The sequence below is a fragment of the Sapajus apella genome, unplaced genomic scaffold (genome assembly GCF_009761245.1).
Source record: "Sapajus apella isolate SASKATOON/1434 unplaced genomic scaffold, GSC_monkey_1.0 scaffold42, whole genome shotgun sequence".
Classification (NCBI taxonomy): domain Eukaryota; kingdom Metazoa; phylum Chordata; class Mammalia; order Primates; family Cebidae; genus Sapajus; species Sapajus apella.
In genome coordinates, this window is record NW_022436982.1 from 18,969,486 (window position 1) to 18,988,740 (window position 19,255).

At 33.1% G+C, this 19,255-nt stretch overlaps 1 protein-coding gene across 6 annotated transcripts in view; it reads left to right on the plus strand.

The window, feature by feature from the left end:
- Positions 1 to 19,255, plus strand: part of ZDHHC21 (zinc finger DHHC-type palmitoyltransferase 21) — a 73,641-nt gene that overhangs the window by 27,510 nt on the left and 26,876 nt on the right. For all 6 annotated transcript variants that reach the window (XR_004275756.1, XM_032300175.1, XM_032300173.1 and 3 more), the window contains one exon: positions 16,853 to 16,969. Coding sequence is in view for 5 of the 6 variants with exons in the window: in XM_032300175.1 (XP_032156066.1) it covers positions 16,853 to 16,969 (117 nt within the window). In the remaining variant the exon portion in view is untranslated. The remainder of the gene's footprint in view (positions 1 to 16,852; positions 16,970 to 19,255) is intronic.

Sequence of the window (19,255 nt, forward strand, 5' to 3'; positions counted from 1 at the left end):
CTGTATTAGAGACACATACAAACTTAGTTATATCGTCTTGGTGGATTGACTTGTATCATTATAAAATATGCCTCTTTATTCTTAATAATGATTCTTGCCTTAAATTTTTTTCCCTGTTATTGGTTTAACTATATCAGTTATCTTTTAATTAGTGTTTTCATGGTATATCTTTTTCTGTCTTTAATACTTTGAACCTTTCTTGGTTACTGTGTCTTGTATGTGTCTTATAGACAGCAGATACTTCATCATAAAAACATATTTGTCTTTTAATATGAAATATTTAGTAAATTTTTGCTCAGCATAACATATTTTGTGATCTTCCTATTTATTTACTATTTGACTTCATCTCTTCTGTGGTCCCATTTTTCTCCATTTCTTGCCTATTTTGGAATTTCTAATTTAAACAAATTTCCAATTTTCTATTTCTAATGACTTTTACTCTTTTTATAGTTTGCCCCAAAGTGAAAACATTGTTCTCTGATTTTTTTTGAAGTCTAATATAAGTTAGTACTTTACCATTGTGCACCTGATGAAAGCAGTGGCTTTGGAACACCCTTTATCATCATCATTTTTGGCATTGTGGGGTAGAAAGTAGATGCAGAACAAAATCACATGGTAACAAGACTTTATCATTGTTGCAAATACATTATGTGTTATATTGTTATATATATATAAGTTATGTGTTACCGATAGTCATTATTTATTTTGAGTTATCTACTTAGGTGCTTTTTCTAGTCCTCCTTATGTCTGAGCCTCCTCTAGTCTTATTTTTTCTGCTTTTAGCGCAAATCTGTTGGAAATTCTCTCAGCGTTAGTTCCCTGAAGATGTTTTTATTTCTCCTTCATTTTTGAAGGATTATTTGTCACAGAATTGTAGATTGGTTGTTACTTTTGTTTAGTTTTTGAAAGGTGTTATTCCATTGTCTTATGTTTTCCATCATTTCTATTGCAAAATCAGTTGTTGGTCTTACTGTTACTCCAGTGAAATGTGTGTTTTTCTTTGGCTGCTTTTAAGATTTTTTTTTTTTTTGGTCTTTATATTTTAGCAGTTATTCTATGATTCTATGATGTGCTTATTTTCTTTGCATTTTTTTTCTGTTGGAGAGTTTATGTAACTTTGAATCTGTGGCCTGATGTCATTCTTAAGTTTTGGAAATTTCTTGGCCTTTATTACTTCAAATATTACCTCTGCTCAATTTTTTTCTCCTGCAGTTCTGGGATTCTACTTACATGTACATGAGTTCTCATTGTGCTGCATATATTTGGAATTTATTTCTTCACCTTCCTTTTATTCTCCCTCTCTGCTTCATTCTAGGTATTTCCTATTTATCCTCTGGTTTACCCATCAGCTCTTCTGCCATATCTAATGTGCCCTTAAATCCTTCTATTGAGTTCTTAATTCAGTTATTATATTTTTCACTTTTAGAATTTCCATTTGATACTGTCTTTCGTTGATAATTTCTTTGGTGAAAGCATCCATTTTGTCATCTTTTTTGAACACTAATACGTTATATTAATGTCTATGTTTGGTAACTTCAATTTTGAGATCCCCTTATGGGTCTGTTTCTGTTGACCTTTTTCCCTCTCCATTTCCAGATATTTGGTCCTATCTTCTGACATGCTTAAGTCAGAGTACTGAGTGTTTTATATGACAAATTGTAGAAAATGGGTTTGATGTGTTCTTTCCTCAGGTTTGATTTACTCTTTTATTTTTTTGATAAGATATAAAAGAAGGCTTATTTTAATCCAATGAGGGGTTTGTATAACAAATATTTCTAATGCTAAATAGCAGAACATTTGTCTTAATACAGCAGTTCTTGGGAAGATGCTGTTTATTGCATTTATTGGTATTTTGAAAGGAATCTTGATTGCTGGGTTTGTCTTTGTGAAAGACTGGTTTCAATGTGCCTTTATTCCAATAGTATAGTCTTTTGGGATCTCAGCTGAAAAACTGAGGCGTTTATTGTGGAATGTGCCCTACAGTTACTGTTTTCCTGCTCTTGGAGATTTTGCAGGATGTTCTGAGTCTCCACTTCTACTTGGCCTTTCATGCAATACTGTGTGTGAATTAGGCAAGTACTTTCAGGTAAAGAGCAGTGCAGAATATATGGCTCACCTTAATGCCTGTCTACTTTCTCTGAGATTTTGGCCTTGTAAGTTCTGGAAAGTCTGGCTACTTGCCAGTATCTTCAAACAGCTGTGTATTTATTAATTAATTGGATTTTATCTGGCTTTTCATAATGTTCTTGGTGTGAGGGTTGGTTTCATACGAACTATTTCCTCATAGGTGTCAATGGCAATAGCATTTTGTTTAAAAATTTCTTCCCAGATGATTTTAATCATTGCTGCCTAATTGTATAACTCCAGGAGGCAACACTCACATCATAGTCCATGTAAATAGTGTCCTGTGGAGTTGTGCAGTGCAGAACTTCTGTGGCCATAAGGTTTGAGAACTGCTGTACTGTAGGGAATGAGATTCATGGTAGACTTTATAGGTGAGATAGAGATTAACCAAATCTAGAGATGAAGGAAGTCATTGCTGGGCAAAAAAACAAAAGGCTTGAGGGTGTAACTGGAATAACTGGTTTTAAGGGCAAATCTGTTGTAAAATTCCAACTGTATAACAAACTCTGTAAGGCTAAATAATAAAATAATGTTCTTTAGCAGTTCTTTTGTAAATGATATTTTCTGTGTTTTTTCATAAATGTAGAAAAAATTTGTCTACGGCCATACCCACTCTGAACGTGCCCAATCTCATCTGATCTTAGAAGCTAAGCAGGGTTGAGCCTGGTTAGTACTTGGATGGGAAAAAATTTACCAATAATTTCAGAACAAAAGTCACCATTATTACCATTGACATTTTTAAAAAATAATGTTTTATGGTAGAATCTTTCTCCAAAAACTCCTGCCCCATCAGTGTTTTTTACAAGTCTTTTCCTGTGTTTCTTTCATTTTTGTCTGAAATAAACGAAAATCTGTATCCAGCTCTTATGTGTATAAAACTATGTGTATATAAAGATAGTATCAGGAACCTTATTCATTCATCTTATCCTTTCTAATATTCAGGATGTGGAAAAGATCCCCAAAGTTCTCTATCTTTGGATATTACATGAATGATTGTTATACATAATTTTTGTGAGAGTAATGATGCAGTTAAAGCATGCCGTCTTTTGACCCTGTCTTCTGTCAGCTAGACTGAAGGAAAGCTGTTCTTTCTACCCTTTCAGGTAGATAGGTGGCAGCATAGTATCTTTTCTAGCCCATCTTTAAATTCCAAAGCTGAAAGGAATTGTCTGGGTTGGAAAAGAAAGTGTTAACTTTCTTGTTTTTCTTTTCTTGTTTTTTAAGGCGAAGTGTTTATTCATTAAACAAACAAATGAAAATGAGTTGCCGTTTGACCATTGCTGTAATGGCACTTAACCCGTATTCAGTAGAAAACTGGTACATTGTGGGTGATGCTCATGCTCATGGTAAAGACAGTCGAGAGAAAGCAGGTTGTTCACAAATTCTGGGAAATGAACAGATTGGGAGCCTGATTTTCTTCCATTTCTCTCTTCTCCTCGCCTTCTGTTTTCAGGAGAGCTCTTTCTGAGCTGGATTATTTTAATTTCTTTGCAAGTGCCCCATTGTTTTTTATAGTAACTTAATGCTTTTTCGATTTCTTCTTAATCTTTACTTTTAAAATATTCTTTTATCATGGACATTCAAAGATTTATGTGTTTTTACCATGTGAAATTTTGAGGAAATATTTGAATTTATCCTTTGTTGAGGGAAGGAAGGACTAAGATGTGCAGGAGATAAGGAATTTATAGTTTATCATGAATCAATGCCCAAATTTAGGATTTATTTTTTAAGCCATAGATATTGATTTATATTCTGAGTCTTATACTAAAAAAAGGCCTATGAACCTAAAAAGAATTAGTATTTACTATCTTCTTCAAAAATAGTAACTTAAAAATCCCAAAATTCTCAAAGTGTAAAAAATGTGTATCTAGAAAAATTGCAGAAACTGAGTAATAGTTTTGTTTTCTAAATAAATGGAGATATATTAAGCATTTTTTGTTAGAATCATAAAATCAATAAAGATTATAAACTTTGAGATGTTTGGAGAAGTTTTTCAGATGTTAGACATTAAATTAGTTTGCATCATTTGCATTTATCATTCCAGGATAATGTTGAATTTTACTTAAAACCCCTCTTGAAACTAGTGTTTCACTTTAAATATTTATTGGCATGAAAATCATTGTTTAGGTTCTAAAACCTATAGATTGGGAATGATTTGGCATTTTAAGTGAATAAAATAGATGGTTATTGAAGAAAATGAACTTTCATTTTTGACCAAGGTCCAATTTGACTATTTCACAGTTACTTTAAATACTTATAAGATGATGCCTATTCATTATCAAATTATAATAATGTATTTCATTTTATTGCATACTGGTTATTTACCAAAACCAATACTAGAAAATTATAGCTTTTTAATTAAATATGAAGGAAAGTACCACTATGTTTAAAGAGTATCTTAAATTTATTGTATGTTTATGAATATTTTATTGGTCAAGTGTTTTTATTTTTATATTTATATTATTCTGGATTTGTATATTACTTGGTTTAGTAGAAAATGTCTACTCATTTGAAATATTCCTGAAAGGATAAATAGTATGGTTGCCATCTTAGAGATACAGTAACTGAAATTCAGAGACGTTCAATACCTTGTGCAATCACAAAATTACCACTTGGCAGAGCTGTGGTTTGGGCTCATGTCCCTAAGTCATGTTCTTGTTATTACTATATCCTATTCAAGCTCCTATTCAATACTACCTTTTGCATTTTTCCCTCAAGAAATTTTTTAGCAATATTATTGTAGGATTAAAAAGTATTAAATATATTTTAAAATACTAAACTTCATAATATCTACTCTTCAGAGAGAAAACTAAGTGAACCTCTTGACTGGTAGATTAATCTTGACTGTTTTCATTTTTCATTGAGGCAGTCTGTTATATCTTATAAACGCATCATGGTGGGTTAAAAATATTTTTTTAAATAGGTACCTGCTGGAAATTGGATGTAGGCAATGTTTACTGTTTCTATACATGAGAATATACAAGCTTTTTAAAAAAATAATTTGTGGCTATTAGTGTCAGATTATACAGCTAATCTTTGATGGCATACCACTTTAATTCTAAAATTCTGTCTTTTAGTTTCTTTTTAGATGAAGTGTATTCAGATAATTTCTAATTATTGTATACTCGTTTTTATGTGAAGGGGAAAAGCATACTAACTGCATTTAAGGCTATGAGAGCAGTGGGTGACAGAAGGGGAAGAGAGGAGAGAGAATTTCAATAAAGGAAATGCTGCCAAAATTCAGAAGAGGAAAATAAATAACGTTAGTAGCCTAGCCAACTCTTCTGCTAGGAAGATACATTATTATTATTCCAATTGGCTGATATCTAATAGTGTTGCTAGGGATTTGATGTCAGAACTGTGCCTCAAAATTATTTGCCTAGCCTTTTGGCTAACAAGAAATAGAAATAGCCAGAAGACTTGGCTGCAGGTAGCTTTGAATATTGGTAAATCTTTTCATAATTTATTTTAGTCTTTTCCTATAATCAGTTTTAAAGTAGCCTGAGTACTTCTGCTATTTAAAAAAATGTTGTAGGCTTAATAATAACTTTTGTTTTCTTAATATCTAGAAGGGTCATTTCACTGAAGAATGGGAAAAAATTTCTGAAGTATACATTTAGCTTTTTAGATTTTTGGAAAGAATAGCCAAGAGTCAAGAATAGCCAAGAGTTTTGTGGAATTAAAATTGACATGAGATGAAAATTATTTTTAATGCTAATATAAAAGTAATTTGTCTTTTTTGTTCCTGTTTTCTGAGATGCTAGTAGAGATATTATTCCTTAGTAACATTTTCTTTTGCTTGAAAAGCATAATGTCAGATATACCATTTATATTTATAAAGAAATAAGAATATTATTCTAACAATTGCCAGTTTCATTCGTCAGTGTATCTCTATGCTTTTAGTGAGAGATGGAACACAGAAACCTTATAATGAATCTTAATCCTGTCCTACAATACCAGGTTGACTGAAAATATGTCGTCACTACACATGTTTCCTTAGTCAGTTGTAAATATTATAGCATTTAACATAATTTCTCTGTAAGACTGTTTCAGTTACTGTGAATGCAAATGGTTAAAACCTGGCAGCAGTTTTATTGTCTTACTCTTCTTTTACTTTTACCAAACACTGTGGCACTGCATTAAATTGTAAATATAGTAAGGAAGTGTGTTATCCTGTTCTCTTATTGGATTGCCCCAACTTTTCTAAAATTTTTACTGCTAAAATATGGTCAGGAAGACAAAATAATATTTCTGGAATACTTCACCCTCAGCCATGAACCTGACATTCAGATGCTAGTGAAATTCGCTTTGCAAGACAGTTGCATACATACATATGTGTACCAGAATTTAATGGATAATTCTGAACACTCAATGATGGTGATTAGGGAGGTATAAATATTTTTTTCACTTTAGATATCAATTGCCATTAGGATGTAATAAAACTGAAAAAAGTACATTTTACCTGAGGGCTGGGTTGGGGAGTGTGGAACAGTTTTATGTAGAATAAGCTTGTAATTTCCTTGCCTGTGTTCTGGAATACAATAAACTTAAGGTGAGGCTCATTCCAAAAAGTGCTTATAATCATACAGATATTGTAGGATTTTATTTTAGGATTAAATTAAGATTGCTTATTTTAATGTCAGAGTATTTGCCTTATTAACCTACCCTCAGCATGTAAAGTTGGTTATTTAGTTATTTTGAAAATTCATATCTGTATGCTTTAGATATCTCAGATATGATCTAAACTGTTTCTGTTCTTTTTATTTTTTAATTGTATGACCTGTATTGCCTCCAGATGTTTCTATTGTTGAACAAAAGAGAAAAACAAAATCCTTTACCAGTGGGTACAGTGGTTCTCAATGGGGAGGAGGTTGACTTTCCCCACCACGAAACATTTGGTAATATTTGGAGATGTTTTTGGTTGTTACAACTAGGGAAGTGCTACTAGCATCTATCTAGTGGGTGGAGGCCAGGGATTCTGCTAAATGTCCTGCAATACAAGAGATAGTCCTCTGCAACAAAGTATTATCCAGCTGATTGTCAGTAGTGCCGAGGTTGAGAAACTCTTCAGTAGGAGGAATATCACAAAGACTACTCTTTACTTTTCAAAGTAGTCTCATAAATACACAGAAAACTACTTATAAACTATTGTTTATAAATAAAAATTGCTTCAAACTGATTGATAGGAAAATTGTCATTTTTATATATAAAATTTTATTTGTAAAACACGTAATCCTAGCACTTTGGGAGGCTGAGGCAGGCAGATCACGAGGTCAGGAGATGGAAATTATCCTGGCCAACATGGTGAAACCCTGTCTCTATTAAAAACTGAAAAAAAATTAACTGGGTATAGTGGTACATACCTGTAGTCCCAGCTACTTGGGAGGCTGAGGCAAGAGAATCACTTGAACCTGGGAGGTGGGGGTTGCAGTGAGCTTCAGCCTGACGACAGAGCAAGACTCCATCTCAAAAAAAAAAAAAAAAAATTCTGAAGAACATTTATTCAGTCTTTCAGTACATATTATTGAACTACTATGTTCACTTCCCCTTCGTCTAGGCTCTGAAACAAAGTTCTTGTGTTTAAGGAGCTTACATTTTGATTAGAGAAGACAGGCAATAAACAAATATATGATAAACAATGTAAGTATTATGATGTATAATAAAGCAGGGTACAGGAATGGATATAGTCAAGGAAGACCTTTCTCGTAGTGACACTCGAGCAGAGACCTGGACTCAAGCAAGTCACTGTTGACATTCTCAGGGAAACAGTAAGGAGACCAGTGTATCTTGAGTGGAGTGAGTTAGGGTCAGAGCAATAGGAGATGATGAGAATAGTAAGGGCTGTGATTGGACTGGAGACTTTAAGATAGTTAGTGTTTGGGATTTTGTAAGCTGTTAGAGGGTTTTGAGCCATTACACAATCTCATTTACATTTTAGGAAAAAGAAAACCCTGATTCCTATGAAGAATAAACTGAGGGGCAAGGATAATAGCAAGAAGACCAGCTACTAGGCTGTTAGAATACAGTCCAAACATGAAAAGATTACTGTAGTGGCGGAAGCATTTAAAAGTGGTCTATTATAGTTTGAAGAGCTAATAGAATTTGGTGATAATTTGGATATGGGCTATGAGATAGAATGTGAAAAGTAAAGGATATTTCCAAGACTTCACAGCCCAAACAGCTGGAAGAATGGAGAGACCAGTTACTGAGAGGGGAGCCTGAGGGAGAATAGGTTCTGGGAAAAAGTTAAAGATTTTGGTTTTACACATGTTTACTTTACCTATTTGACATCCAGGGGGAGATGTTAACTAAGCAGCTAGATATAAATATCTGGATTTCAATGGGGTGTTCTGAGCTAGATAAATAAATTTGGGAGCTTTGATAGTATTTAAAGACATGAAAACTGACTGGAGATTTTCTAGAAAGTAATTATGAATAGAAAAGAGAATCGTTCTGAAGACCAAACTCTAGGCACTCTTCAGTTTTTGAAGTTAGAAAGATGAAAGGAACAAGAAAAGGTAACTAAGACTGCAGCCATTGAAACAGGAGAACGGTGATGAGAGAGGGTCAAGAAAGTTGGTCGTAAATTGAAGGAGAAATTATTATGATGGGCTGTGGAATATAAACCAGTAGGGAGTTGACTGTATGGGGGGAAGCCAATGAAATGGTGGTTGGACCAAGGAACTGGAGGTCCCATTGAGGTTGAGAATTCGTTAGCATTGACAGTCTACAGGGAGTTAGCTCAAAAGAAAGCATGTAGTATTCATAAGGTGACATACTTGAAATTGTACTTATGTTACGGGTTACAGTTATTATAAATGATGAGGTATAGTATATAGTCTTAGAATTTGAATTGAGATTAGGATAGAAGATAAGATGATAGGAAGAAATGAACTCAAGGAATTCACAGATCGAGTATTTAATTATCTGCTAGATCTTAAATAGCCAAATCTGACTCTTCTTTTCCTTTAGCTTGCATTAAGAGGTGGTGCCCCCTACTGCCTAGTTTTGCAACATTAAAAACAATTTAAATTATATAATTCTAAAAGATTACCAGATAGGAGTATAGGAATATTATTAATATTTCATGGGAATGACCCTCTCCTCTGCTGCTGATTTGCGTGTAAGGACATAACTATGTTTATGTACATGTTGCCTATATGTTTCTTTTTCTGTGTTTATCGCTGCTATTATATGTGTGAAACAGTCCTTGTAGATATTGTTCTGTATCTTTTCACATGTTGAGGGAAGAGACAGTTCTTTGTCCAGCTTTCTTCTTTCTCATTCGTTCATTTAATAAATATTGGTTGAGCTGGAACTGATTCTACGTTCCAGGGACTCATCGTTGAACAAGACAGGCAAAAGTCCCCATCTTCAAGAAACTTGCATACTGCTAAGACAGACAAACAAGAAATAGATCCATATCAGATGGAGACAAATACTACTTGAAAAAAAAATATGGCAAGGAAATAGGGAATACTTGGATTCTTTGTAATTTGGTCAAGGAAAAAGTATCTGATAAGACAATATTTAAGTAGAAACCTGAAGAAAGGGGAGTATGCGTGTGGTTGTCTGGGGAAAGAGTTTTCTTGGAAGAACAAATGCAGCAGTCCCAATTTGGGAGTTTGCAAATATGTCTGAGAAATAGCAAGGAGGTTAGTGTAGTTGGAGGTGAGCCAGGAAGAAAGTAGTAGATGAGATCATAGAGCTGGTCTGACTCTTCCTCTCTTATTTCCTGTCTCTCACATCCTTTTCTGTGTCTTATTTGACATATTTTTGTTTCTCTTTTTATAGGCCATTTACGACTAACTTTTATATTTTATATGTATTTTAAGAGTTCAGTTCTAAAATTAATAAAACTATTTCTATATTCTATATTTCACTATCACAACTTTTTGTACCTTTTGTATTGTAAAATGTAATATACACATGGAGGAGTGCACAAAAATAAAAACAGTTAAGTGAATCATCCTGATTCTTTTGGGCAACATTTGGAAGATTTAGATATAGTTTATTTTTGTTATGAATATTGCTATAAATATTTGTAATATTGAACATAAAGCCACTCGTTGTGTTAAATGGACATTTACAGTTTCTAGTTTTTGGAGGTTGTAAATAATGCCATTGTAAGCAGCCGTGTTCATTCCTCTCGCTGCACATGTGCATATGTTTCACGATGTATAGCTGGAAGTGCTGGTGTTCAAAGATTAAGTGTGTGTTCCTTGAGATATTGTTAAATGGTTTTTCAAAATAGTTGTACCGATTTAAACTCCTACCAGTAGAGTATGTACATTCAGATTGCCTCATACGCTTACTAATACTTGTTCAAGTCTTCTTAACATTAGTCTTAACAAGTATTAAGTCTTCTTAATACTTTTTTAAGTCTTCTTAAAACATTTTGCTGTGTATGAGCAGTACTTCATTGTGTTTTTAATTTACATTTCTCTGATGACTAATGGTACCAAGCTCCTTTTCACATATTTACTGACTATATGACTGGCCTATTTGGAGAAGTGGTGCCTGTTTAAGTATTTTGCCCATTTGACTTTCTCTTGGTAATTGTACGGTGTTTTAGATTAGTCTTTTTTTGGTATGTGTTGGAAACATCTTTCACTCTTTGGTTTATCTTTTCACTCTCTTAATGGTATTTTTTGGTAAACAGAGGTTTTAAATTTTAATGTACTCCACGTTATCAACCTTTTCATTTTTGAGTAGTGTTTTTTGGGTTTAACTTATAAAATATTTTTCTATCCTAAAACCAATGTAATTCTCCTTTGTTATCATCTAGGTACTATATTTTTCTGTCTTTGACATTTCTACCTGGAATTGATTTTTTTTTTTATTCTTGTGAGAGAGAAGTCAGGGTTTCAGTTTTTCATGGATTAATAGTCAATTGACTTAGCACCATTTATTGAAAAGATAATTCTTTCCCGTTTGTTCTGTAGGGCCATCTTTTTTATAATCATGATTCATGTGTGTGTGTGTTTCTGTTTCTAGTCTGTTGATCTAGTCTCTCCTTGTGGAGAGATAATACCACACTGTCATTATAACTATAGTTTTATAATAAATGTTACTATCTAGCAGAGCAGTAATTTTCAACCTTTTTTTTTTTTTTTTTTTTAATTCCCATTGCCCTCCTATGGAAATTTTCTCCCATGAAGTTAAATACCAAGGAACAAGACTTTGTCAGATAAGATTGACTTGTCTAGGGTCATAAATCATAGCAATAGCTTAGACTTCTTTTCTCCCTCTAAGAACCAGTTTTCTCCCACTTGGGAGCAAAACTTGTCCTGTCGAGAATGCATGCAGTGGAACAGACCTTCTTACCTTATTCTGTTTATATGAGCATCATGGTATTCTTTGTGTGTGTTTTGTCCCATGAAATATAGAAACAGCTTAGCAATTTCTACATACTAAAGCAAAATAAAAAATACCAGTAGAGTACATAGTATGTACTGTGTATATAGTATGTATGCACATACTGTGTATATAGTATGTACGTACATATTGTGTATATAGTATGTACATACATTACTCGTGGGAGACCTTTTATTAGGATTGTATTAATTCTGTAGATCAGTTTTATATAGTTGACATCTTTATTGAGTTTCCCGGTCTGCAAACATGGTACAGCTTCAGGAGAAGAATTGCTTTAAGAAGAAGTTAGAAACATATGTATTTCTATGATTAGTAAAAACTTTTCTGCAAAGAATATATACAGGTTTACTATTGAGTTCTCACTTTATCAAACATGTAAGGAAACAATAATGTCTATCTTACATAAATTCTTTCAAAACAGAAAAAGAGGGGATACTCCTCAGCTCGTTTTGTCTGTATAGTATGTCTTAGATACCTAACCTATCAATGAAAATAAAAGAAAAAAAGAAAATTTAGACTAATCTGATTATGAACAAAAGAAAATTTAGACTAATCTGATTATGAACAAAAGAAAATTTAGACTAATCTGATTATGAACATAGAGGAACAACTTTTAAACAAATATTAGCAAACTTAGTGTGTTTATATATAAGCAACCTGACCAAGTTGAGTTTATCCTAGAAATGAAAGGTTGTTTTTGCACTAGAAAATCAGTCAGTACATTTTATCGCATTAACAGATTAGGAAAAAAAATTGAAATGAGCGTCTCATTGTGTGAAGACAACGATAAAATTCAGCATTTATTCATGTTACACACTGTTAGTAAACTAGAACTAGGAGAACTTTCTTAATCAGATAAATGGTCTTTCTCTCCCCACCCCCTTGAACAAAAAAACACAATATCAACCAACTGTAGTATGCTAAGATGAAATGTTGACTTCTTCCCTCCAGGTTTGGGGCACAAGGCATTGATGTCCCCTATCACCATTGTTACTATTAAACATAGCACTAGAAATTCTAGCCAATGCACTAAGACAAGAGAAAGAAAGAAAAGGTACAACTGCTAAATGAAATAAAATTGTCATTACACATAGATGGTATAATTGTGTAAATGATTTATCTATAGATTCTTTGGGTTTTTAAGAAAGTATAAAAAAATGTGACTATGAAACAATATTTTAAAAAATCAGTTCTGTTTTTATATGCTCACAAACCTTTAGACAATGAAATTTATAGCAAATGCCATTTATAACAGAATCAAAAAACAGGAAATTACTGAATTAAATCTGACAAAGAAAGTGCAAGGCCTTTAGGAGAATTTTAATGAAAGATAATGGAGAGAATATATTGTATGTGAATGTATGCCTGAGTATGTGTTGTAACTTGAAAATCTATCTTTAAAAGTTTTATGCAAATACAAATTATCTGCATAAGAATAATCAAGACATTCTTGCAAAAGAATAAGATCCGATGACATGGCCTCCCAGGTATTGGGACTTTTTACAAAGCCATAATAACTAAGACATTTGTCACTGTTACAGGGAGAAACAAATAAACCAAGGGAATAGAGTAGAGAGCCCATGCACGTGTGGATACTTGCTCTCAGATCACTGAAGAAACGACAGCTTTTTAAAAATCATTCTGGAACAGTTGAATATTCATATATGAAAAGTAAATTCAGATCTCTATTTTTTACTGTGCACAAAAAATTAAATAATAATTCTTTGTGAATTAGTGACCTAAATGTGAAAGGCAAAATGTATAAAATTTTTAAAAGGCTTTACAAGATAATATAGGAGAATGCCATTATTACTTTAGCATCAGGAAAGATTTCTTAAATGGGATATAAAAAGCACTAAAGGAAAAAGATTGATGCATTCGACTAAAAATTAGGACTTGAGTTTATGAAAAGATGCCATAAAGAGAGTGAACAGGTAGTCTCAGAGCAGCACAAGATATTTGCAATATGCAACTGAAACATAGCCATATCCAAAATGTATGAAGAGTAGTTAGTAGCCTTTATTTTGGGTTAGGGTAAGGGAGGGCTAGCAATGGGGAAGGAATATACAGGAGCCTCTACTTGGTTTCAGATGTTCTAATTCTTGAGAGGATAGTGTTACTTTTCTTTTCTTTCTTTCTTTTTTCTTTTTTTGAGACAGAGTCTCACTCTGTTGCCCAAGCTGGAGTGCAGTGGCACAGTCTCAGCTCACTACAACCTCCGCCTCCCAGGCTCAAGTGATCCTTCTGCCTCAGCCACCCTAGTATCTGGGACTACAGGCATGTGCCACCATACCCAGCTAAGTTTTTTTTTATTTTATTTTTAAGTAGAGACAGAGTTTCACCAGGTTGGCCAGGCTGGTCTCGAACTCCTGACCTCAGGTGATCCACCCACCTCAACTTCCCAAAGTGGTGGGATTACAGGCGTGAGCCTCTGTGCCCGGCCCAGTGTTACTTTTCTTGAAACTGAACATATGTTTTATGAATTTATCGCATATAAGCACATTTCTTAACAAAAATGGAAGAAATGTAAACAATAAATACAGTTATTGATTATATTAGTTTGCTAGGCCTGCCTTAACAAAATATAACAAACTGGGTTGCTTAAACAACAGAAATTCATTTTCTCACATTCTGGAGGCTACAATGCCAAGATTGGGATGTCAGCAAGTTTGTTTTATCCTGACACCTCTGTCTTTGGCTTGCAGTTAACCACCTTCTCTCTGTCCTCACATAGTCTTTCCTCTAGGAACATCCCTGGTGTCCTTAGTGTGTCCAAATTTCCTCCTCTTATAAGGATACCAGTCAGATTGGATTAGTGCCCATTCTAAGGGCTTCATTTTATTTTAGTCACTGCTTTAAAGGCCTTGTCTCCAACTACAGTCACATTCTGAGGTATAGGGGTTAGGGCTTCAACATATGAATTTTGGGGACCCATAACACTGATTATGTAGTAAAGATCTAGGATAGCAAATGGGTTCCTGTGAGTTGGATAAAAATTTTAAAGCCAGTTTTTGGATTCAAAAAGTGTTAAATCTAAAAAAATCTAAGACAGAAGTAAAGATGTACTCTAGAGAACAGTGTTAAGTGACTCAAAATATGGATTTAGTGCTGATGATGTTAATTATGCATGTGTGAACTTGGAATACAGTTGTTTTTTTGAAAATGTAAAAGTGATAAAAAGCAATTTCTAGATTAAAGTTTTTTACTACTGTATTTTACATAAATACTTTAAATATAAATGTATACCCAAATGAATAAATGTAATATTATAAGTAGATCTTTTAGTCTCATCTCCATCCTTGACATTTATAAATTGTAGTTGGCCAAAAATTATTTTAAAATCTTTTCACTGGGAGAAAAGTGGTTGGATTTTAGTTGGTCATAGATGGTAATTTTAGTACAGTAAGCTCTGCTATAATGCAATATGTGCATTCCTAAAAATCACTTCACTCTGTAAAACCATGCATTAAAACCACAGGGCTTACTCAGGGAAGGGGGGTACAGCACTCAGAAACTTTGTCTGTGACACTTAAGAGGATAGGAACCTAATAAAAACAGCAGCAGTCTTTTATAAATGTTAAATGATTAAGAAATCATACTATGCTAAACTTTACCTGGAAAAAGACCTGAAGTTTTGTTATGGAAGTGAGCATCAGGAAGGTTGCAGAATGTGAATTATTGTGAAGTGATGGAAGGAGGGTCTGTGAAATTGGAGGGAAAGTTGTAATAGTAGATGTGAGTGGGTGTGGCTCATAGCATGGAAGATAAACTGAGGTGGCTGGTAGATGGTTGACGGGTGAGTGTGTTTTATATATTCCTGCATATTTTGGTTAATCTGGATACAATTTTTTGTGTCTAGGATTTTTTTCACAGATAAAATCATGCATAAGAAACAATTATTGCTGTGGTCAAACTGTTGTTTAATGTATCAATTATATTGAAACAAATTTGTGTTTTTAAATAGCATTAATGTAGAATTTAATTAATTTTTTATATCATCCGCAGGCCTATCATTTAGGTTTTATATGTTTTATAAGGATTCTGAATTGGGTTCTTTTTACTGAAGTTTTGAAATTATTGCCTAATATTTGTCTGCTACATAATGTTTTAAGTGTCTTGCTGAATTCTAAGTTTCTCTAGACTAATGAATGAGCAATGTGGATGTCGAATCAGATTTTTATCTGAGTATACTCACAGAAAAGTAACAGTTCTTTTGTTTCAATCAAGCATACTATCCTCTGGTGGCCTTCCTATTTTTGAAGTTGCTATTAGGATACTTTAATCCTTAACATGAATCAGTATAAAAGAAAGCATGTGGATGGTTGTGTTTGAGTGTCCTTTTATCCACGTGGTGCTTTTATTTTCTGTGGTGGTTTTATTCTACATCTTAGCAAGAGCAGGTTTCCAGAAGTCTCAGTTTTCTAGTTCTCTCTCCTTCCTCTAGTGTGGTTGGTTGGTAACAGTGAGGGTGAATGAAATGCTTCTCATTTTCCTGTCCTCCTACCACAGTATCTTTGGTTTACTTTCAGGACCCTCATTTTCAATCTCTGAGCCAGAAGACCTGCCTTTCACTCACAGCATTTCAATTCCTCCCTTCAATCTAGGCATTCTTTTATGTTTTTACAGTACTCTGCATGCATCGCTGTTATAGAATAGGTCATATTGTTTTGGAGTTTTGCAAAGTTGGGCTCTCTTTCTAAATAAACTCCATACTTCTTAAAGGCATGGACCATATTTTTATCATTTATACATTTCTGTTGTATAACACAGTGCTTGACAGTGGTGGTTGGATGGCTGGATGGAAGAATGAATGAAGTAGGATTGAAGAGAGCTGTTCTTATGATCCTATTATATATGATTTACCTTCATTTTGACTATGTTAATAATTTCTAGATCTCTTGGTCACTTGAACTTTAATAATATGAATCATGCTTGTGTATGCAAATTTTTTAGCAGAAAAATAATAAAATTCATTTTGTAGACCAAAGATTGTAGAGCCATCTGTGTTTTGTTTTGGGTTTCTTTTTCTTTTTTTTTCTTTTTGGCTAAAATAGGTTCAAAAAACAAACAAGGGTAACTTGCAGTTCTAAGATAGAGGAGTTTTGATGCAATAGAGGAGTAAAATTCTGTATTTTTCAGCTTGCTATTGTGAATTAAAATGCCTATTTTTGAAATTTTCAAGTATTTATACATTGATTTAAATAGAACAAGTTTAAAAGAGGGAGAGAGAGTTATTTTAAGATAATAAGGAAGATGTGTTATGGCTCAATTCTTGATTATTATTGCAACTGTATGCAATATAAGCAACTCTGAATTGGTTTTAAGGCTTTCTTTTTATTTTCCTTTATAGGACCTCTTTGTTGTTAGACATGAATTGGCCATAATGAGACTAGCTGCCTTTATGGGCATTACTATGTTAGTTGGAATAACTGGACTCTTTTACACTCAACTAATTGGCATCATCACAGTAAGTATAGTTTTAATGTAAAGTAACATTTATGAATATATAACCTAATTCTGAATGTAATTCTAAAAGTTATAGAAAGTTTAGAAATCAGAAGAAAATTACCCATGCTTTTTAATACTTTCATAAGCCTATGCAATTTTAAAGTATTTATAATCAGGTACGAAGTACATACAATTTTGTATCCTGTTTTTAAAAATTAACAAAATAGTATTTTTATATGACTGTAGGCATCATATTTGTAATTTTTATTGATACACAATATCTTACATATTTATGGGGTACATAGGAATATTTGTTACATGCTTATAATATATAATGATCAAATCAGAGTATTTGGGGTCTCCATCACCTTGAGTATTTATCATTTCTATATGTTATGAACATTTCAAGTCATCTTTACTAGTTACTTTAAAATCTACAGTGTTGCTGACTGTAGTCACCCTACTGTGCTACTAAGCATTATAACCTATTTCTTCTAACTGTATGTTTATAACCATTAACTATATTTTCTTCATCCCCTGCTTCTACCCATGCACCCTTCCCAGCCTCTGGTATCTATCATTCAATTCCTGACCTCCATGAGATCAGCTTTTTTGGCTCCCACACGAGTTAGATAAAATATGGTATTTGTCTTTCTGTGTCCGGTTTGTTTCACTTAACATAATGACCTCCAGTTCCATCCATGTCGCTGCAAATGACAAAATTCCATTCTTTTTATGGCTGATAGTATTATTCCATTGTGTATATGTACCAATTTTTAAAAATCCAGTCATCTGTTGATAGAAACTTAAGTTGATTTCATATCCTTGCTATTGTGAATAGTGCTGTGATAAACATGTAAGTTCAGGTATCCCTTTGATAATACTGATTTTTTCTTTCCTTTGGATAAATACCCAGTAGTGGATTGCTGGATCTTATGGTAGTTCTATTTTTAGTTTTTTTGAGAATTCTCTGTATTGTTTTCCTTAGTGATTTTACTAATTTACATTCCCACCAATAGTGTACAAGTTCTCTTTTCTCTGCATGTTTGCCAGCATCTGTTACTTTTTGTCCTTTTAATAAAAGCTGTTCTAACTTAGGTAAGATGATTTCTTATTGTGGTTTTGACTTGCATTTCCCTGTTGATTAATGATGGTGAGTACTTTTCATATACCTGTTGGCTATTTGTATATCTTCTTTTGAAATATGTGTATTCATGTCCTTTGCCCACTTCTTAATGGTATCATTTTTTTTTATTGTTAAGTTGAATTACTTGTATATTCTGGATATTGTCCCGTGTCAAGCGAATAGTTTACAAGTGTTTTCTCTTATACTGCAGGTTGTCTCTTCCTTCTGTTGATTGTTTACTATACAGCTTTTTAATTTAATAGAGTCCCATTTGTTTGTATTTGTTGTCAGCACTTTTGAGGTCTTAACCCTAAAATTTTCATTTAGACCAATGTCCTGAAATATTTTTCCTAGGTTTTATTCCAGTACTTTGGCAGTTGTAGGTTTTATATTTAAGTCTTTAATATATCTTGAGTTGGTTTCTGTATATGGTGAGAGATGGGGTCCAGTTTCATTCTTCATTTTTATGCATGTGGATATCCAGTTTTCCCAGCACTTACCATTTATTGAAAAGACTGTTCTTTTACCAATGTATGTTCTTGATGCCTTTGCCAAAAATCAGTTGGCTAATAAATATGTGAATTTATTTCTGGATTCTCTATTCTGTTCCCTTGGTCTGTGTGTCTGCTTTTATATCAATACCATGCTGTTGTGATTACTATAGCTTCATAATATATTTTGAAGTCAGGCAATGTGATGCCTCCAGCATTGTCCTTTTTGCTTAGGATTGCTTTGACTATTTGGGTCCTTTTTTGACTTTATACAAATTTTAGGATTATTTTCTCTAATTGTGTGAGAAATGATGTTGGTACTTTGATAGTGATTACATTGAATCTGTAGATTGCTTTGGGGAGTATGGTCATTTAACAATAATAATTCTTCTGATCCATGATCATGGGATATCTTTCCTTTATTTGTCTCCTCCTTTAATTTCTTTCATGAGTGCTTTGCAGTTTTTCTTAAAGGGATCTTTTACCTCCTTGGTTAAATTTATTCTTACAGTGTTGTTGTTTTTGGAGCTATTGTAAATGGGATTGTGTTTTTTATTTCTTTCTCAGCTGGTTCATTATTGGTGTATAGAAACACTACTGATATACTGATTTTCATATGCTGATTTTGGATCCTGACTTTACTGAATTTATCAGATTGAAGAGCTTTTTGGTAGAGCCTTTAGATTTT